The sequence below is a fragment of the Giraffa tippelskirchi genome, chromosome X, assembly GCF_054371585.1.
Source record: "Giraffa tippelskirchi isolate mGirTip1 chromosome X, T2T-mGirTip1v1.2.pri, whole genome shotgun sequence".
NCBI classification, from domain to species: Eukaryota; Metazoa; Chordata; class Mammalia; order Artiodactyla; family Giraffidae; genus Giraffa; species Giraffa tippelskirchi.
In genome coordinates, this window is record NC_137289.1 from 97845801 (window position 1) to 97868223 (window position 22423).

General features: G+C 41.3%; 1 protein-coding gene across 4 annotated transcripts; it reads left to right on the plus strand.

Moving 5' to 3' along the window:
- The first annotated feature begins 227 nt into the window (after positions 1-227).
- On the plus strand, positions 228-6385 carry LOC145537130 (diphosphoinositol polyphosphate phosphohydrolase 3-beta-like). 4 transcript variants are annotated; one of them, XR_014076231.1, is made up of 4 exons: positions 228-864; positions 1377-1447; positions 5198-5276; positions 5457-6385. XR_014076231.1 is itself a non-coding variant. In XM_081567888.1 (1 exon), exon 1 carries the CDS (start codon positions 371-373, stop codon positions 863-865), a length of 495 nt encoding a protein of 164 aa, XP_081424014.1. In that variant the 5' UTR covers positions 228-370; the 3' UTR covers positions 866-1322. The 4 variants fall into 4 exon arrangements, 1 of the variants encoding a protein (XP_081424014.1); XR_014076233.1 differs by lacking the exon at positions 1377-1447; XR_014076232.1 differs by lacking the exon at positions 1377-1447 and having other exon boundaries at positions 5851-6385.
- The last annotated feature ends 16038 nt before the right edge of the window (positions 6386-22423 follow it).

Here is a 22423-nt window from a genome sequence, read left to right on the forward strand (position 1 = left end):
GGACGGAAGCGCGCACCGGAGACGCGAGTGGGCTCCTCGCAGAGTGGCGGGCTCGGGGCGGAGGCGGGGACGGGGGCGGGGGCGGCGCCTCCTCCACTCTGGCGTCTGTGCTCGGGACCCCCGGCGGCGCAGGGGACGGACCGACTGACGTACCTCGCGCGCCCCCGCCCCCGCCCCCGCCCCCGTCCCCGCCCCGGCCTTATCTTCCCTGAGCTCCCGGGGCTCGTGGGCTGAGGCCCCTCTCTCTCTCACGCTGCCCCTCCCCGCGGCTCTTTTTCTCCCCAGCACCTTGGAGCCCCTCGACCCGGCGGCGGCGGCGGCGGCGGCGGCGGCGCGGCGGGGACCTGAGCGGCGGCAGACGGCCTCGAAGATGAAGTGCAAGCCGAACCAGACGCGGACCTACGACCCGGAGGGGTTCAAGAAGCGGGCGGCGTGCCTGTGCTTCCGGAGCGAGCGCGAGGACGAGGTGCTGTTAGTGAGTAGCAGTCGGTACCCGGACCGCTGGATCGTGCCGGGCGGGGGCATGGAGCCCGAGGAGGAGCCGGGCGGTGCGGCCGTCCGCGAGGTGTTTGAAGAGGCGGGAGTCAAGGGGAAGTTAGGCCGGCTCCTGGGCATTTTCGAGCAGAACCAAGATCGCAAGCACAGAACGTACGTGTATGTACTGACTGTCACTGAGATTCTGGAGGATTGGGAAGATTCGGTTAGCATTGGGAGGAAGCGAGAGTGGTTCAAAGTCGAAGATGCGATCAAGGTTCTCCAGTGCCACAAGCCCGTGCATGCCGAATATCTGCAAAAACTAAAGCTGGGCGGTTCCCCAACCAATGGAAACTCCGCGGCCCCGTCCCTGCCGGAGGGCGATCCCTAGTATGTACCGCTCGTGCACAGACTTCTGCTTTCCGCCTACCTGACAATAAGTAGTGCCCGGAGCACCTCTCTTGTTGCCGTGTGCGGTCTCACCGGGAGGAGGGAGGCTTCTTTTGTTTCCTTGGCAGACCTCTGAATCACGCTTGCAAACTGTCTCAGTTGCCAGGCACTGTTTTCAGGCACTTTGCACGTTTTTCAGATGCTTTCAGAATCGCTTCTTGGTAGCACTATAACACATTTCAGAAAGCCAAAGCCACGTGGGTTGTTGTTTTTTAAGTTGCCTTAACTGCTCACTCAGACGTTGAGGTTAATGTATGTGTGTGTGTAAACGCGTATGGGCGCTGTGGTTTGTTTTTTTTTTGTATTTCACACGTGTGTATGTGTGGGCCTTCATGTGTACTTTTGGTACCAGTCTTGTGGTTTGAATTGTATTGAAGCCTTTAAAATCTGATCACCTTGGTTGTGTGGCGTTTTCATTAGTTTTGTTTCTTAAGTTGTTTTCTCATTCACAGCATTAGTCCTTGTCAGCAAGCCCTTCTGTGAAGGGAATTGGTTTGAAGGACGAATTTTGAATTTCAAAAAGGTATTTAAGAAATTGTACAGCATGTGCTCTTTCTGCATTGAACAATAATTGTATGTTCAGATATGTGATCTAATTTGCCCTTTTGAGAAATTGCTTTATTCATTTGTAGATAATTCGAGTTTCAGAACATTTTCACAGCTGTTATTTTTTTACTTTTTACTTGAAATAGCCATTTCCCATTTAGCCTGAATGTAGCTTAGCAGAATATTTTATAGAGTAAACACACTCTTGGGGAGATATTGTTATGTACATGTCCTGATACATATTATGAAAACTGTATTCCGAGTGTGGTTTAGCATGCTCAACTCCAATTCATATTTCTCTTTTCTCAGTGCCCTAGAACAACTATGGTTCTCTCAGTATAAACTATTCTTTGAAAGAAGGTTTGCATATTTGAATTTGTGATAGTCCACTTAAACTTGTCTGAGTACCAGTAGTCAAAAGAATGGAATATTATATTGTAATTACAACCCAATTGAGGGAGTTAGCCTTCTTGATATTCAGCTGTTACACAATTCTCAAACTGTTAGGCTGCCTGAACAATCTCTCATAAAGTTTTAGGATAAAAATTTTGTGTCACATAATGAACTTTTTTGGGCACCAATTTAAAAATACTCAGATTATCTTCAATATTCACTTGAAATCAGGGATCCTATCTCGAGTATATAGGTCTGTCTTCTGGGACTAGCTTTATTCCTCTATCCATAGTAAATAGGTAGATATAAAGCCTACTTGGTGAAGTGGGTATTGGTAGGTAGAAAGATCTTACCTAATTTTTAGGGCAACCTGAATTGTCATATCTCTTAATCATTATTGATAGATATTTTGTGTCAGTCAACTCACTTTTGGAAGGTCACTATTAGCACTCCCTATTAAGAACTTTGAAAATTTGGAAACTTGGAACTCTTTGTGTTTTCTCAGGAACATTGAGGAAAAGCCTACTTTGTGAGGAGAGTATGAGTGGGGGATGTATTTTTATTTAACATCTTAAAAATATTCCACAAATAGATAATATAAGTGGTAATTACTGTAATTTAAACCCTTTTTTCTTCTACAAATTAACCTTTTAAAAAACACAGTCACTGGTAGAATTGAATATTCTACGTTTTCTTTTATTTATTTATTTTAATTTATTTTTTTACTTTACAATATTGTAGTGGTTATGCTATACATTGACATGAATCCACCATGGGTATACATGTTTTCCTCTTCCAGAACCCCCCTCCCACCTCCCTCCCCATCCCATCCCTCCGGGTCATCCTGGTGCACCAGCCCCGAGCACCCTGTATCATGCATTGAACCTGGACTGGCGATTCGTTTCACATATGATAATTTACATGCTTCAATGCCATTCTCCCATATCATCCCACCCTCGCCCTCTCCCATAGAGTCCAAAAGACTGTTCTATACATCTGTGTCTCTTTTGCTGTCTCGCATACAGGGTTATCTTTACCAACTTTCTAAATTGCATATATGTGCGTTTGTATACTGTATTGGTGTTTTTCTTTCTGGCTTACTTCACTCTGTATAATAGGCTCCAGTTTCATCCACCTCATTAGAACAGATTCAAATGTATTCTACGTTTTCTTTTAAAACTTTGGTGCCAATTTTTAAAATAAGATCTTTACCATACATAAATATGTCTAAATAAAAGTATGTATTGTAATTGACAAAACTAATGTCATAGAAGTGAGTAGAAAATGAGTAGCTTTTAAAAGACCAATTATACGATTTCATATTTTAAATTATGTAGGATTATCGAATATGTGTTTCAAAATTATGTTTTTTGTACAGAAAGATGTCTTATTTTAACAAACTCCAAATCCCACTAGTTGACATTTCCTTTTCTAACAGTCCAAATCAACTAATGATATTTGAAAATTTTCAAAATATACACTAACAGCAGAGAAATTGAATTTTTTTATGACCATTTCATATATAAAACTGCCGCCATCTAAAATGTTGCCACAGACACCTTGGAAGTTTTAACTTATACATGGCATCCTTAGAGATAATAATGCACAATCTTGTTTTGACTTTTCAACTACATATTTGACAAATGTGAAAAGTACACTGTTGATGTTCATCAGCTCTTGTTAGCCTGCAAATATTTGTTATATTTAATTCAGAAAAATTTGAATTGGGTTCTCTCACTTGCTAGGATTATCTTCAGTTCCCAGTTATCTTCACTTTATGCAGTCGGTAAAACTCTTTTCACTTCTAAATTGCAAAATAATATTTTATGGTTATCATACTTTAAGTTAAACATTCAAATTCAAAAGAGCAGTTCTTGTTATGCTTTTGGAGTTCAGTCAAGAAAATATAAAAAAAAAAAAACACCTAAAAATCCTTTCATTTTAAGAGAGAAATCCAAAGAATTCAGCTTAAAAAAGTTGACACAGAGGTAACAAACCAAATAGCATCTAGTTAACCTCCATCCTCCAAGAGCTTGATCCACAGTTGGGATTTTCTTCATGCAGAGTCATTATTATATTACACTAAAAGTGTACAAATGAGTCTTTCAACTCATTCCCCCCAAAGAAAACAGTACATTGATCAAAGATAATTAAGACTTTCAGACATGAGGTAGAATTTTGTTTTCAGCATGTTTTTTAAAGACTGGATTTTTTCCCCAAAACTGGACAAATGTCTTAACATTTTAAGAAGACATGTTGAAATAAAGATAATATTGATATGTAATGTATAGTTTCCCTGGACACCCAGTGTATTATATTTTCTAAGGAACTTGTTTTGTTGATCAGATCAGTTAAAAGAAGTAACTCTGAAAGGGATAGGAGGTGGCTATATCTATTTTGAGTTCTGTTCTATTGTTTAATTTGAAAGAACTGTAAATACTTCAACTTTTTTGTATTTAGAAACATCAGATAAATATTCGTGAATGTGTGTGCATCCCCACGTGTAAGCAACAGGAATAGACAGCTTCTGAAGTATTAGCATCATTAGAGGGCCTTTCTGGGACAGAAGGATAAAAAGGGCTCTGAAGCTTGAGCTGCTCCTCTCATTTCCATTTAAGTGGAATCCAATTGTAAGAAAGAGCAGTTCCTCCATCAATAGGTGTTAACTAGGAAAAGGAAGCTGAAAATGCTGCTTTAAAGCCTGTAGTACTAACAGCTGGACAAAATTTTCTTTTCTGGGTTCCTTTTGTGGAAGCACCAAGCAAAATAGGAAATATTTTCAGCATCATTCCAGTATTGTAATCATCTTTCTGAATGACGATTGGCCATTTAGACTGAACTCTTTGAGGACTAGGACCCAGCCTGAATCCTTACATATCCTCAAAGCCTTAGAACAGTGGCTAAAATATGGAGACATCTGTCATTGATCCACAGATTAGAAATATCTACTACTAGTGTTGTGTATTCTATCGGAGAAGGCAATGGCAACCCACTCCAGTGTTCTTGCCTGGAGAATCCCAGGGACAGAGGAGCCTGGTGGGCTGCCGTCTATGGGGTCGCACAGAGTCGGGCACGACTAAAGCGACTTAGCAGCAGCAGCAGCAGTGTATTCTATAACACTGTAATACTTGTGTGTTGATTTCTTGGCTTTATATTTTAACTAGGACAGTCTGTTATTCCTCACGCTCTCAAGTGGCTTCATAATGGAACTGCACTGAATAATTCACTGAAGGCTTTTCCAATACAAAGTGGTTGATGAGCCATACTTCAATAAATACTTGTTGACTAGAAGAATTGATGAACAAATACAACTATTAATTGTATATTTTTTTAGGTGAATGGCATAGATGTTCAGATTTACTTTGAAAGAATCAAGTATGTGAACCCAGTGATGAATGGAATTATGAAGACAGGTGAGCTCTTTCACACTCCCAAGGACACAGCTCGTCCTATCCTTTTGGACACTTCTCCCTGTTTATTGCAATGACTATTCTCCAGGTTGTTGCACTACTTCTGTATCTGTACAGACCTCTAATTTGGCGCCTATGGCCTTCTTTGTGCTCTTGTGATTATGTGTCTGTATTTCCCACCAGGTTATGTGACCTTGAGTGCAAAGACCTTATTTCCTTCATCTTTTTATAAATCTAGCATATAAGAAATCACTTGAAATATGGTAGACGTCACTGAAGATTTGTCTAAAAATTAATATTTTGTAATGACACTGAATGGTAAGGCATTTACCTTCTAATCTGGTGTTAGTACAGTAAATGCTGTCTATTTAGGTGATATGTGGCTTTTGTATATCAGGTGTGACACAGGTGTTTAAAGGCATCTGTGAGATATTAGCAAAAATTCTTCTTTGTATGTCTGTGTCATCCCAAATATTATGTGCCTGGTATGGCAGTATGCTCCACCACCTATGAAATATTTGCCAAAATTTTGAACCTAAATCTGACTGTGCCTCTAGACATAACTCTTTATCTGTAGAAAATACAGGGAACAGAGAAACATTACGTCACAGAGATGATATGAGCAGAATCCAGACTGCAGGAAACTCTACAGGACAAATGACCTAGTACCTTCAGTAAATGAATGGCCAGAATGAAAGAAATGAAGGATGAACCTGCTGATTAAAAGAGATTTAAGGGACTTAACAACCAATTGTAATACATGTATATTTTTTGGATCCTGATTTGACTGTACTATAAAATAAAAATATTTTGAGACAATCTGGATAATTTGAAAATTGGGCAACTTGATATTTTATATTAGTTGGAATAATAATATTGCTGTTATGATATATTCCCAACTATTTACAGTTGAAATGATGTCTGGAATTTGCTTCAAAATAATGTCTGTATGTTAAGTGTGTTGGAGGTATTGATGAAGCAAGATTGGCCTTGACCAGATAATTGTTAAAGTTGGGTGATGGTTAAATGATGATTCGTTATATTGAATATATGTTCCTCTCTACTTTTGTATGTTTGACATTTTCCAAAATAAAAAGTTATCAGAATTCTTATTAAAGCTAATATATGGGCATTGAGAAAAAAGAGGGAGAAAAATTTTATATTTTATATGGTTTAGAAAATGTTTGCTCTGGTGTGCCATTTCGGGCCAAATAGGTCAAATAGGTCCCCCAAAAAGAAAAGGGGGACATACCCTGGAATAGCTAGTGTTTCCATTGCTACAGACCATTGCTAGGAGTTGTATCTCTTAATTTGGCCCACTGAAATAGGAAAAATTAAATTTTTATTTAACAACTAACACACACACACACACAGTCCAGTTTATATCAATGAGAAAAACCAAAGGGGTGAAGTCTCCAAGGGAGCAATTTTATGAAATTATAAAAATCCACAAAATGTTTTTTAATAGTTTTATAGAAGAATAATGGCTATAGACGTGTTAGTTGCACATTCGTTAAAGTTATACTTGAAGGTAGGTGACACAGGAAAGTAAGTACTTGACATTCTTGACTTCAGTGAACCGTTTTGTGTTTCACAGATTGCAGATATTCCTGAAGTTTTGAACTGTGCTTAGAATTCTGTAAAGGCTAAAACCTAGGTCAGAGTCAATGAAGCTGTACTGAACTCATGAGGTCTGTCCTGACTTATTTTGTGGAGCAGCAGGCAGAAAGTGAGAACAACATTGGAGGTACCTTTTAGGGAAAATGCAGCAACAGCTCATTCATGTCTGACTCTCTGCAACCCCATGCACTGTAGCCTGCCAGGCTCCTCTGTTCATGGGATTCTCCAGGCAAGAATACTGGAGTGGGTTGCCATGCCCTCCTCCAGGGGATCTTCCTGACCCAGGGATAAAACCCGGGTCTCTTGCATCTCCTGCATGGTCAGATAGATTCTTTACCACTGTGCCACCTGGGAAGCCCCTAAACACCTGCATAAGTGTGAAGGGCTGTGAAGATGAAGCTGCCCTTTCTACTGCTTACTGCCTTCTAGGTTGTGTTCCAATCCTAAGAGCAAGCAGTTCCCCCAGGAAAAAAACTGTTCTTGGAAAAGAAGAGATGAAAAGTTTATCTCAGAGGCCTTTATTACACACAGCTGGGCAGAGCTTTCACTTTCAAGGTTCCCCTGTTAGAAACAATAGAAAATTCCATAAAATTTTTCATTTATAAACAACTTCCTGAAAGTTGTTTCCTAGCTTAAGTTTACTTTTAGCCAGTTTTTTTAAACTTTTAATTGAAGGATAATTGCTTTACAATACTGTGTTGTTTTCTGCCATACATCAGCATGAATCAGTCATAGTATACATATGTCCCCTCACTCTTGAACCTTAGTCCCACCTCCCACCCCTCTAGGTTGTCACAGAGCACCTGATTGGAGCTTCCTGCATCATCCAGCCAATTTTGGCTTTCTATTTTACATATGGTAATTTATGTTTCCATGCTACTCTCAGTTCATCCCACCTACTGTGTCCAAGTCTATTCTCTATGTCTGTGTCTCCGTTGCTGCCCTGCAGATAGGCTCATCAGTACTATCTTTCTAGATTCCATATTGTTGTTCAGTTGACAATCATGTCCCACTCTTTGCAACCCCATGGACTGCACCATGCCAGGCTTCCCTGTTCTCAACTATCTCCTGGAGTTTGCTCAAACTCGTGTCCATTGAGTTGATGATACCATCCAACCATCTCATCCTCTGTCACCCCCTTCTCCTCCTGCCTTCAGTCTTTCCCAGCATCAGGGTCTTTTCCAGTGAGTCAGCTCTTCACATCAGGTGGCCAAAGTATTGGAGCTTCAGCTTCAGCATCAGTCCTTCCAATGAATATTCAGGGTTGATTTCCTTTAGGATTGATTGGTTTGATCTCCTTGCAGTTCAAGGAACTCGCAAGAGTCTTCTCCAGCAACACAATTTGAAAGCATCAATTCTTTGGCATTCAGCCTTTATGGTCCAGCTCTCACATCCACACATGACAAGTGGAAAAACTGTCCCTTCGACTATATGGACCTTTGTCGGCAAAGTGATGTCTCTGCTTTTTGATACTCTATGTTTATCATAGCTTTTCTTCCACGAAGAAAAGAAATTAATTTTCTTTTAATTTCATGGCTGCAGTCACCATCTACAGTGATTTTGGAACCCAAGGAAATAACATCTGCCACTATTTCCATTTTTTCCACATCTGTTTGCCATGAAGAGATGGGAACAGATGCCATAATCTTAGTTTTTTGAATGTTGAGTTTTAAGCCAGCTTTTTCACTCTCGCACCTTCATCAGGAGGTTTTCAGTTCCTCTTTGCTTTCTGCCATAATGGTGGTGTTATCTGCATATCTGAGCTTGTTGATATTTCTCCCAGCAATCTTGATTCCAGCTTGCACTTCATCCAGCCTGGCATTTCGCATGATGTACTCTGCATATAAGTTAAATAAGCAGGGTGACAATATACAGCCTTGACGTACTCCTTTCCCAATTTCGAACGAGTCTGTTGTTCCATGTCCAGTTCTGTTACTTCTTCCAGTAACGAGCACTTATAACTTCTTAGCTTCATAAAGTACAATACTATGGGATATTTGCTCAGGTGCTGAACTGGCCACACAGCTGCACTTAATAACTTACTGAAGGCATCCCAAATACAAATGATTGAAAGAAACAACCCTCAGTATTCATTATGTTGAAGAACTGTTGATTAAATACATGTATACTAATTTTTTATGGATAAAAGATATAAATACCAATCAGGGTTATATGATAACAAATTCACACATATAAGTCAAGCCAAGGCTATGACCTGACTCATTGGACTGGTAAAGATACAATGAGCTACTTTTAGATTTAGATAGTTTATTACTTAAATATGCAGTGCAAAGATGAATGAGCCAAAGGTGCCAGCTCCCCAGATCCTCAACCCACATTCCCTAAAAGACAAGAAACAAAAGGGGCTGTGTGATGGTAATGCAAATTTTAGGATACACCATTACTAAACAGGCATACCTAGACTGCAGCAGAGTGGTTTTATGTTCTGTAACTCTGTTTTAAGGGGTGCAGGACAAAAAGCCCCATACCTCATCAGAAACTAGTATGTGATGAGAAACTGCCTCATAATATACTACCAGAGGAGATGAGGTGTGTGGTATATGGTCATGTAGCAGCTCCTTAACAGCGTTCCATCTCCTCATATTCTGGAAAGTCACCAAGCATTTAACCAAGATTGAGATTAGCTGCAAGTTCAAGCCTGTATAGATACATGCAAGGTTGCCAGGTCACCATGGAGGAGCCATTCCCCTACAACTCCAATTTCCCCTCCTATGTCCAGCTAGTAATTCTTTCTGTAAGCACAGACCAACAGTCATGGCCACTCTGAAGACACACAATGTACCTCCATCCAAAATTTGGTTCAGATGTTGAGGCTGATGATACCACTAACATGCCAATAGGATATTCAAAGATTTATTACTCACAAAAGAGGCTTTATGAGGAGAGCAGGACAGGCTTCGAAAGCTGTTTTGAAAATAACTTGAGAGAACAAAGAAAGGAGACTGACTTGGATTTTTATTGCAGATAAATGGTAGGGATAAAGTGAGTGTTGCAATGCACAGCTACATACACTTCTGAAGACTAGTGAGTCCCAAATTTGCAGTGTGGGCTGGCAGCTGAGAAATGAAAGAACCAATGGTGCAGTTTCTGTCCAAAGGCTGGCAGCCTGAAGACCCAGAAGAGCTGATGGTGCATTATGAAGTCTGAAGGTCACCTGCTGGAGAATTCTTTCTCGCTTGGGGGAGGTTGGTCTTTTTGTTCTATTCAGGCTTCAACTGAGTGGATGAGACCCACCCACATCATGGAGGGCAAGCTGTTCATGCAAAGTTCACTGATTTAAGTGTTAATCTCATCCAAAATACCCTCCAAGTTGACATATAAAATTAACTCTTGCAAATCTACCCCCCCATCAACTTGGCACTCATACACATCTCCTAAAGTCATACTTAATCTCCAAATGAAGATAACAACAAGGTCATCTTTCCACATAACATGATACAAGGATCCTGTGTACACCAAAAATAGACTCTTTCCCCAGAAGAGGAGGTAAAGTCCTTGAGTAATGTTTACTCTTCCTTCTTGGTATCTCGTAACTTAAATACTACAATGCAAAATTAATAACAATACTTAAGTGCTATGAAATAAAGTGAATACACCTTATGTTACACAAGGGGTTAATAGAGGGAAGAAAATGTATTATACACAGACAAACATACACATAACATACAACAAAATAAGAAATAATTCAGTTACAGTCCTCATTATTATAACAGGTCATGTGGTCATGGCTGGTATTCATAAATACCTTCTTCATCTATTCCATATTCCCTTAGCCTTCAAGAAACACCTAAAATGGTTGTGGCTCTTTACCTGGTAGGGTGACCCAAACCTTCATTCTCAAAAGGCCTGGGCCATTACTAATCCTGACTGGAATGAGTTGTTATAGCTTTCCATTTACTTTAATCACCAAACATACCATACTAAGAGATACTCTAGGGCATCTCCTGTATTGCAGACATGCTCTTCCTTCCCTGTTATATAGAGTTCAGTTCAGTTCAGTTGCTCAGTCGTGTCCGATTCTCTGCGACCCCATGAACCGCAGCACGCCAGGCCTCCCTGTCCATCACCAACTCCCGGAGTTCCAAAGTAGTCAGGATCAATTATCCCAGCCAAAACAGTAACTCTACTGACTGACTCAGAGGCATGAGGAGCCCAAAATGGGCAGATTGCAGTCTTAACTTCTAGTTCAATGGAATCGTTGTATCTCCTGGAGGAGCTAAGACCTCTAGGTGAGCAGAGCATAATGTGAGAACAGGAAGCAAAACTTTTGCTAATGGGTCACTAAGGGTAATAAGAGAGCCACTACCATTTCCATCCCTTGATTCCTGGACCTATAAATCCTAGCTATGGGAGAAACAGCATATGTTGATGCTGAATGAGAGGACATACAGCCTCCTGGAGAAGCTGCTTCTCAGGCCTACAAGATATTTACTCATTTCAAGATATTATTCCTCAAAGTGTCGTTCTATATTCCAAAGCTGGCCATTCCAAAGCAGACCAACTGCTTTAAGATTGTGGGGACCATGGCAAACCAGTGAATTCCATGGGTGTGGGCCCATTGCTGCACTTCATTTGTAATGAAGTGAATTCCTTGATCAGAAGCAATACCATATAGAATATCATGATGGTGGAAAGGCATTCTGTAAGTCCATGGGTAGTGGTTTTAGGAGAAGAACTAAGTGTAAGGAAGGTGAGCCCATATCCAGAGTAAGTGTCTATTCCAGTAAGGACAAAATGCTTCCCCTTCTGTGATGGGAGTGGTCCAGTGTAACCAACTGCCACCAAGGTGGCTGGCTGATCATGCTGCCATATAGGGGGCTCTGTGTTGGTCTCTGCTGCTGGCAGATGGGTCATTCAGCGGTGGCCATAGTCAGGTTAGCTTTAACGAATAGACATCCATGTTGTAGAGTCCATGCACAACCCTCATTGCTCCCACATTGGCCACTTTGTTCATGAGCCTGTTGGGCAGGGGTGGCTTGGGAAAGAGGCTGACTGGTGTCCATAGTGTGGGTCATACTACCCACTTGAATGTTAAACTCCTCTGTTAATGTCATGCTTTAGTGAACATTCACATGAAATACACTTATTTTCATGGTTTTTGCCCACTGAGAGAGGTCTATCCACATAACTCTTCCCCAAATTTCCTTGTCATCAGTTTTACAATCCATGTTCCTTCTAAGTGCCTATCCATCCAGTCAAGCCCATGGCCACAGCCCATGAATCAGTATGTCTGGCCATTTCTTCCAAGCAATGTGAACAACCAAGAGCACTGCCCAAAGTTCTACCCACTGGAAGGAATTTCCTTCACCACTACCCTTCAGGGATGGCCCAGAGAGGGGCTGTAGTGCTGTAGCAGTCCACTTTAGGGTGGTATCTGCATATTGTACAGAAACACCTATAAACCATGTCTGAGACTGTTCTTCCTCTGTCAACTGATAGTAGGGAACTCCACATGAGGCCAGAACTGCAGTCTGGGGAAGAGAATGCAGTGTAGAAGGAGGGGTACCATAGACATTTCAGCCACTTCTTTGTGTAACTTACTTGTGCCTTCAAGGTGTGCCTGGGACTTATCACATTTATACCGATTCCATTTGAGGATGGAGTGTTGCACACCCAACTTGGCTTGGTGCATCAATTCCACCATGAAAGTGACTTGGTGGCTATAGTTAAGCATTCAGTCTCTCCTAAGGCCTGGCAGCAAGCTAACAGCTGTTTCTCAAAAAGAGAGTAGTTATCTATGGATGATGGCAGGGCTTTACCCCCAAATCCTAAGAGCCTGTGCAGTAATTCACCTAGAGAAACCTGCCAAAAGCTCCAAACAGCACCCCAATCTGTCACTGACAATTCAAGCGCTCTTCAATTTACTAGATGATATGGCTTAAATGGTAGAGCAGCCTGGACTTCTTTCAGAGCCTGCTCTTATTCTGGGCACCATTCAAAACTAGTACTGTTTTTGTGTCATTCATAAAGTGGCCCAGAGTAACACACCCAAATGAGGAATATGTTGGCTCCAAAATCCCAAGAGGCCCAAGAAGCATTGTGCCTCTTTTTGGTTGTGGGAGAGCCAGATACAGCATCTTATCCTTCACCTTAGAAGGGTATCTCAACATTCCCCACTCCACTGGATTCCTGGAAATTTCACTGATGTAAAGTAATCTTTAATTTCTGTCAGATTTATTTCCTACTCCATGGCACATAAATGTCTTATCAATAAGTCTAGAGTAGTTGCTACTTCTTGCTCACTAGATCTAATCAGCAACAAAATACTACCAAACGGAATCCAACAACACATAAAAGGATCACACACCATGATGAAGTGGAGTATATCCCAGGGATGGAAAGATTCTTCAATATTCATGAATCAATCAATGTGATACCCTATAGTAACAAACTGAAAGATAAAAACCATAGAATTATCTCAATAGGAGCAGAAAAACCTTTTGATAAAATTCAATACTCACTTATGATTAAAAATTCTCCAGAGAGTGGGCATAGAAGAAACCTACTTTCACATGATAAAGGTCATATATCACAAACTGACAACAAACATTCTCAATGGTTAAAACCTAAATGCATTTCCTCTAAGATCATGAAGAATACAAGAATGTCCACTCTTGCCACTAATATTCGACATAGTTTTGGAAGTCCTAGCTACAGTAATCAGAGAAGAAATAAAAGGAATAAAAAACTGGAAAAAAAATTAAAACTGTCACTGTTTGCAGTTGACATGATACTATATATAGAGAATCCTAAAGATGCCACCAGAAAACTAGTAGAGCTAATCAATAAATTTAAGTAGAGTTGTAAGATACAAAATTAATACACAGAAATCTCTTGAATTTGTATACAGAAACAATGAAAAATCAGAAAGAGAAATTAAAGAGATAGTCCCATTAACTATTGCAACAAGAAGAATAAAATAACTAGTAATAAACTAACCTAAGTAGGCAAAAGACCTCTATGCAGAAAATTATAAGATACTGATGAAACAAATCAAAGAGGACACAAAGAAATGGAAACATATACCACGTTCTTGGATTGGAAGAATCAATATTGTGAAAATAACTATATTACTCAAAATGATATACGGATTCAATGCAAGTGCTATCAAAATATGAAGGGCAGTTTTCACAGAAACGAACAAAACATTTTACAATGGGCATGGAAACACAAAAGACCTGGAATAGCCAAAGCAAACTTAAGAAAGAAAAATGGACCTGGAGGAATCATGCTCCCCAACTTGACTATACCACAAAGGTACAGTAATCAAGACAGTATGGAAGGGGCTTCCCTGGTGGCTCTAGTGGTAAAGAACCCACCTGCCAATGCAGGAGACCTAAGAGACATGAGTTCGGTCCCTGGGTTGGGATGATCCCCTGGAGGAGAGCGTGGCAACCCACTCCAGTATTCTTGCCTGGAGAATACCCATGGACAGAGGAGCCTGGCAGGCTACAGTCCATGGGGTTGCAGAGTTAGACATGACTGAAGAGACCTAGCACACATGCACGCCAATGCAGGAGACACAGGTATGATCCCTGGTCTGGGAGGATCCCACATGCCACAGAGCAACTAAGCCCATGCACCACAACCATTAAGCCTGCACTCTAGAGCCCAGGAACTGAAACTGCTGAGCCCACACACTGCAACTACTGAAGCTTGTGCACCTAGAGCATGTGCTCTGTAAGAGAAGCCACCACGATGAGAAGCCCACACATGGCAACTACAGATTGGCCCCTGCTTGTCGCAACTAGAGAAAACCCCACATAGCAACAAAGACCCAGCGTAGCAAAAAGTAAATAAATAAAATTATATTTAAGAAAGACAGTGTGGTACTGGCACAAAAACAAAAATCTAGATCAATGGAACAGGATGGAAAGCCCAGAGATAAACACAAAGACCTATGTTCACCTAATCTTTGACAAAGGAAACAAGATTATACAATGGAGAAAAGACAGTCTCTTCAAGAAGTGGTGCTGGGAAAACTGGTCAGCTGGGTGTAAAAAAATGAAATTAGAACACTCTCTAACACCATACACAAAATTAAACTCAAAATGTATTCAAGACCTTAATGTAAGGCCAGACACTATAAACCTCTTGGAGGAAAACATAGGCAGAATACTCGATGTAAATTGCAACAAGATCATTTTTGACCTATCTCCTAGAGTAATGAAAATAAAAACAAGAATAAACAAATGGGATCTGATTAAACTTAAAAGTTTTTGGACAACAAAGGAAACCATAAGCAAGATGAAAAACAACCCTCAGAATGGGAGAAAATATTTGCAAATGAAGCAAGTGACAAGGGATTAATCTCCAAAATATACAAACAGCTCATGTACCTCAATATCAATAAAAGAACCAAATCAAAAAGTGGGAAGACCTACATAGACATTTTTCTAAAGAAGACATACCGCCAGCAAACACATGAAAAGATGCTCAACATGACTAATTATTAGAGAAATGCAAATCAAAACTACAATGAGGTATCACTTCACACTAGTCATAATGGCCATCATCAAAAAATCTACAAGCAATAAATGCTAGAGAGGGTATGGAGTAAAGGGAACCCTCTTACACTATTTCTGGGAATGTAAATTTACAGCCACTATGGAGAACAGTATGAAGATTCATTAGAAAACTTAAAGTAGAACTACCATATGACCCAGCAATCCCACTCCTGGGCATATGCCCAGAGAAAACCATATTTCAAAAAGATACATGTACCCCAATATTCACTGCAGCACTATTTACAATAGCCAGGACATGAAAGCAACCTATATGTTCATCAACAATCGAATGGATAAAGAAAAGTGAAAGTGTTAGTCGCTCAGTCATATCCAACTCATTGCAACCCCATGGATTGTAGCCTGCCAGGCTCCTGTCCATGGAATTCTCCAGGTAAGAATATTGGAATGGGTTGCCATTCCCATCTCCAGGGTTATCTTCCTAACCCAGGGATCAAACTCCAGTATCCTGCATTGCAGGCAGATTCTTTACTGGCTGAGCCACGAGGGAAGTCCATGGATAAAGATGTTCCACCCCCACCCTCCCCCTGGTATTCATACATTTGTTCCCTACATCTGTGTCTCTATTTCTGTGTTACAAATAAGATCATCTATATCATTTTTCTAGATTCCACATATATGCATTAATATACAATATTTGTTTTTCTCTTTTTCACTTACTTCACTCTGTATAGCAGTCTCTAGGTCCATCCATGTCTACAAATGACACAATTTTGTTCTTTTTCATGGCTGAGTAATATCCCATAAAAATTGTGTTGCATATATGTGGAATCTAGAAAAATGGTATAGATGATCTTATTTGCAAAACAGAAATAGAGACACAGATGAAGAGAAAAAATGGATACATTTCCCCCAGGGGAGGAGGCGGGGTGGAATGAACTGGGAGATCAAGACTGACAAATATTCACTACTATGTATAAAATAGATAACTAATGAGAACCTACTGTATATCACACGGAACTCTACTCAGTGGTCTGTGGTAACCTAAATGTGAAGGAGATCCAAAAAAGAGGGGATATGTGTATGTGTATGTCTGATTCACTTTGCTGGACAGCAGAAACTGACACACCAGTGTGAAGCAACTATATCCAGTAAAAATAAATTAAAAAATTCTGAATGGAAAAAGAAAAACCCTAAAACCTAGGATACTCTATCCAGCAAGATTATCATTTAGAATAGAAGGCAAGATAAAGAATTTCTCAGACAAGCAAAAGCTAGTAGTTAATCAATACTAAACTGACCCTAAAAATTTTAAAATGTCTTCTCTAAGTGGAAAAGAAAAAGGTGCAACAAGAAGTACTTGTATGAAAGGAAAAATCCCAGTAGTAAATGCAAATGTATAGCTGAGGCTGTGGATCAACCATTTAAATAAGCTAGTATGAAGACTGAAAGACAAAGAGTGTAAACTTAACTGTAATTACAATAAACAGCTAATGGATAAACATGAAGATGTAAAATATGACATTAAAAATAGTAAACATCAGGGAGGGAAATAAAAATGTAGATCTTAAACTGTGTTTTAACTTTGACTATCAGTTTAAAGCCAGTAGATGTAGATAGATATGGGTCAATATATATGAACCCCATGGTAACCACAAATCAAAATTCTACAATAAATGGACAAAATCTGGAGAGAAAGAAGCACAAGCATACAACTAAAGAAAATCATCAAACCAGAACGGAAGAAACAAAAACAAGAAAAGAACAAAGAACTACAAAAATAGCCAGAAAACACGTAACAAAATGACAGTAAGTACATACCTATCAATAATCCTTTTAAACATCAATAAACTAAATTCTCCAATCAAAAGAAATAGGGTGGTTGATTGGATAAAAACAAGAGACTTGATGACCCAGAGGGATGGGATGGGAAGGGAGGTAGGAGGGGGGTTCAGGATGGGAAACACATGTACACCCATGGCTGATTCATGTCAGTGTATGACAAAGCCACTACAATATTGTAAAGTAATTAGCCTCCAATTAAAATAAATAAATTTAAAAAAAAAACAAGAGACTTACTTCAGAGCTAAACACATGCACAGAAATTGAGGGGATGGGAAAAGATACTTCATGCAAATGGAAATGACAAGAAAGCTGGGGTGACAATATCCATATTGGACAATGTAGACTTTAAAACAAAGTTTATGACTAAAGGCAAAATGGGCATTATATAGTAACAAAAGGAACAATACAATAAGAGCATATAACATTTGTTAACATGCTGCTGCTGCTAAGTCGCTTCAGTTGTGTCCGACTCTGTGCGACCCCATAGATGGCAGCCCACCAGGCTCCGCTGTCCCTGGGATTCTCCAGGCAAGAATACTGGAGTGGGTTGCCATTTCCTTCTCCAGTGCATGAAAGGGAAAAGTGAAAGTGAAGTTGCTCAGTCATATATGCACCTAAATGTGCTTCCCAGGTGGCGCTAGTGATAAAGAACCCACCTGCCAATGCAGGAGACGTAAGAGATGCAAGTTTGATCCCACATACCCACAGGGTTCCATGAGGGATGGGGAGTACACTAATGGCCTCTGGATATGTCTCATCAAAGCTAACATTAACACAAAGGGATGGGGGGGTCCTCCCTGCTGGCTCAGTACCATCCCTCTTCTCTATAAAATAAAGGGTGCAATTTCCCATAATTCAGTACTCACTGCTGGCAACCAGGAAAACCCATCCCATGGTACTTGTTCTCCCTGGGGATGAGGCATGCTCCGCAGTTTCTTCACAACTTTTAGGATCAGGTGCTTTGTCTCCTCCATCTCTGGATCTGACTGGAAGGTGCTTTGTCTTCAGGTCCAATTAGTCACAGTCATAGGTTGAATGCACCAGGGAAGCCCCATGGCAGCCCCAACAGGGAGCTTGGTGTGGATCCAACATACCTACACATTTTGTACCATCGTATAGGTGTGTGCCCAGTCTACAATCATATTGGTCATGACACATCAATGGGCAGAAAGACAAAGAGGTCAAAGGTACTAACATAGACAATTTCTTTCCATCTAACAGAATTCATGCAAGTTTTGTGTCTTGGGAGAGAACTGTTCCCAGTACTGGAGGTTTACCCGGCTTTGTATACCATACTTTGTTTACCTGATTACTCACATCCTGTGGTTCTAGCATGACAAGAGAACTTGCAATGGACCACAGAGAGAGCACAAATGTACCTTTCAACATGGAGGTGGCCCCCTTTGGGCCTGGCCAGGTAACTTGCACACAAGGAGGCCAGACACTTGTCATCCAGGGTACTACCTGGAAGCTGTGTTGTAGTCCTTGCCCCCATGGGGATAAAAGAGCCACCCACCACATGCGGGGTGCCTTTATCTTCCATGATCAAGTCCAGTTCACTGTTTGTCCTTGTGAAATCCCCACTGGAGCCAGCAGCAGGATATTACCCTGGGTTCCACATCCAGGCTTTAACAAAATGTCTGTTGTTGTTACTTGCAATTGTATAGGTGTGGCAGCACGATGCAGGAGAGCCTCCACAGGGGCAACTCTACTCCTGCAGGGTTTCTCATTAAGGACCTGCAAAACACCCCCATAGGTGCTGGGCCCATCCCCTTTAGAGAGAGGGGATTAATAGACATCTGTAGGACCTGTTTTAGCAAGCCATTATATCGCTCAATCATACCTGCTGCCTGTGGGTTGTATAGGACAAGAAATATCCATTATATTCCCCATCTATGTGCCCATTCCTGAAACTCCTTTCCAGTGAAATGGTTACCTTGATCACTCTCTATGATTAGAGGACAGTTGTATGGGGCCATCAGGCAGTCAAGTGCCCTAAGTGTATAGCATTGATCTGTGGCCATAAATGCCCAGGCAAAAGAAAATCTGTGGCTGTGTCTATAGTTGTTAGTGCAAAGCTAGCATTGTCTGATGCTGGCATAGGCCGTGTGAAGTCCACTTGCCACTGAGTCAAAGGAAACCCTTCTCCTTACCACTTGTCCATCAGTTGCTGCCTGTCTAGGGGATAGAGGTCCTCTTGGGCACATATGGAGCAGTCGTGGCAGGCATCTGCTATCTCTCTCTATGAAATGGGAAGATCCCATCTTTTAGCAACTGCCCATATGGTTTTTGTCCCCACACTGGTGTAGCCAAGCTGCTACCTCATTGTGTGTGGCTTGATCCACCTATCAGACACACACAAGTTTGTCAGCTTCATCATTCCCTGGGCTCGCCATAAGGCAGATGCCCAGTCACATATATTACTGTTATGTCCTTCTCATGCCCTAAGTTCCATAAGTCCTGCCACATGGTTTTGGTCCCACAGGGGTCTGTGATTAACCGTTGCTTTGTCTTCCAGGAAGTAATCCACAGTGTCAAGCCTTTATAAACTGCACAACTATCTGTATAGATAGTGAGGGGAGCTGCTTCATTCTTGGCCACTATCCAGATAGCACGTAACTCATCCCACTGGCTGCTTTGATCGACTCTGGAATCAAACCACATGGTATCCGTGGCAGGCTGAATAGCAATGGTGGTCCAGGAGGAGGCCTGGCCTCTACTGGACCCATCAGTATACCAAGATTGAACATCTATTGGAGGTCTACCTTCTTTAAATGGTGAGGGTTCTGGCTCCATCATTGTCAGGGTATCTCCCAATATTTCACTGTAAATGTAACAGGTCCTAGAAAATGTTGCAACTCTTGTAACAATGGACTGGCATACAAGAAGCTCCTTTGTTCTAGGTATCAGTTCAGTTCAGTCGCTCAGTCGTGTCCAACTTTTTGCAGCCCCATGGACTGCAGCATGCCAGACTTCCCTATCTGTCACCAACTCCCAGAGCTTGCTCAAACTCATGTCCATTGAGTCAGTGATGCCATCCAACCATCTCATCCTCTGTCGTCCCCTTCTCCTTCTGCCTTCAATCTTTCCCAGCATCAGGGTCTTTTCTAAGGAGTTAGTTCTTTGCATCAGTTGGACAAAGTATTGGAGCTTCAGCTTCAGCATCAGTCCTTCCAATCAATTTTCAGGACTGATTTCCTTTAGGATGGACTGGTTTGATCTCCTTGCAGTCCAAGGGACTCTCAAGAGTCTTCTCCAACACTACAGTTCAAAAGCATCAATTCTTCGGTGCTCAACTTTCTTTATGGTCCAACTCTCACATCCATACATGACTACTGGAAAAACCATAGCTTTGACCAGATGGACCTTTGTTGGCAAAGTAATGTCTCTGCTTTTTAATATGCTGTCTAGGTTGGTCATAGCTTTTCTTACCCAAGAAATTGCTTACCCAAGTCGACCAACTCTGCCTGCGTATATGGTTGATAAGTCGTGTACTCAGTCACATTGGGGGACCCTTGGGGATGACCCCTCTGGGCCACTGGCTGCTCATGCCTTACCTTCTGCTGCGCAACGGGCCTGGCTAAGAAGCAGGGACCTACGGTCTCATATTGTTCATCGTCACCATCCCTTATTACCAGTCTGAGGGGCTGGGTTCATCAAGGCTATGCATCTCTTGCTTCAGCATACCCAGACACTGCTCTAGTTCTTTTTCCCATCTCTGAAATTTGCGCACTTGCACAGCATCAAGGAGGGCACTATCCATATTAGCCTCAGGGAAGTCAAGAATATCCACCCCATGGTGTCAGTCGCAGTAGGTGCCGCCTTGTCCGGCAGCCAGGAACTCACCACCTGTAACACCTTTTCAATACTATCCGGTGACCAATCCATTGCCTCACAATCTTCCACCAGGGCCCACGCTGAGAGGACCACAGCCACCGGGTATCACATGCTATACAGTGGTCACTGGCTTCCTCCATTCATCGGATCCTCAGGCTCTCCTACCTGCTGGATATCCTGCTGATTACACCAACTGTCTCACTGTTTGCTGAACCCAGGGTAGGCAAGGCATGAGCTGGGAAGCTAGAAGAAAACGTGGGGAGCCGGAGGAACTGTAGACATACTTTACTCGCTAATGGCTGACGCAGCTGCAAGGGATTTTTCAGGTGGTGCTTATATAAGTAACACGAACAAACGTGCACAGTGCTGTGGATGACCTCAGCTGTTACATAACCATGCAAAGTCATTGTTTACAGGATGTGGGGTGTGACCAAGAAGAAGTAGGGTGAGAGAGCCTGACCACTGCCATCTTGGCTAATTGTTATTCCCCTACACTATAAATTTCATAGAAGAACACATAGGCAGGAAACTCTTTAACATAAAGTATAGCAATAATTTGGGGGGGTCTGTCTCCTAAGGCAAAGGAAGCAAAAGCAAAAATATACAAATGGGACCTAACTTTTTTTTTAATGAGTATAATTGCTTTACAATATTGTGCTAGTTTCTGCTGTACAACGAAGTGAATCAGCTATATGTATACATGTATCACTTTCCTCTTGAATCTCCCTCTCACCCCTCACCCCCACCCTGGGACCTAATTAGACTTGAAAGTTTTTGTACAACAAAGGAAATCATCAACAAAAGAAAAAGACAACCTAATGAATGGGAGAAAATATTTGCAAAGGATATGACTGATAAGGGATTAATATTCAAACTATATAAATAGCTAACACAATGTCATACATAAAAAATTGATTGAAAAATGAGCAGAATATCTAAACAGACATCCTTCCAAAGAAGACATACAGATGGCCAACAGGCACATGAAAGATCCTCAGCATCACTAATCAGCAGTAATAGCTATTAGGTGTACCATAGAGGGTGCTATGAGAACAATAGGTGGAGCACCAATGCAAGATTCAGCTTGGGAACCACAGAATTTTTCCTAGAGGAAATGAAATCTAAGTTTAGACTTGAAAGTTGAGTAAGAGGTATAAAGCAAAGGGGGCACCCTAGAAAGAAGTTAGCAGGATTCTCTATACATGAGGGACAATCCTCCTGGGATGTTTCTCCTTTGTACTCTGCCTCTTGGTGGGACAGGATTTGTTAATATCTGGATGAGAGTAGCCTGCCACTCTCAGGTACAACCTAGACTGTTCAACTTATTTATCATACCAGGGTAAACCTCCCCTATTCTCATAA

Bases quoted from the DNA above. Each gene is read 5' to 3' on its own strand.
- LOC145537130 (XM_081567888.1), top strand. From the start codon at position 371: ATGAAGTGCAAGCCGAACCAGACGCGGACCTACGACCCGGAGGGGTTC.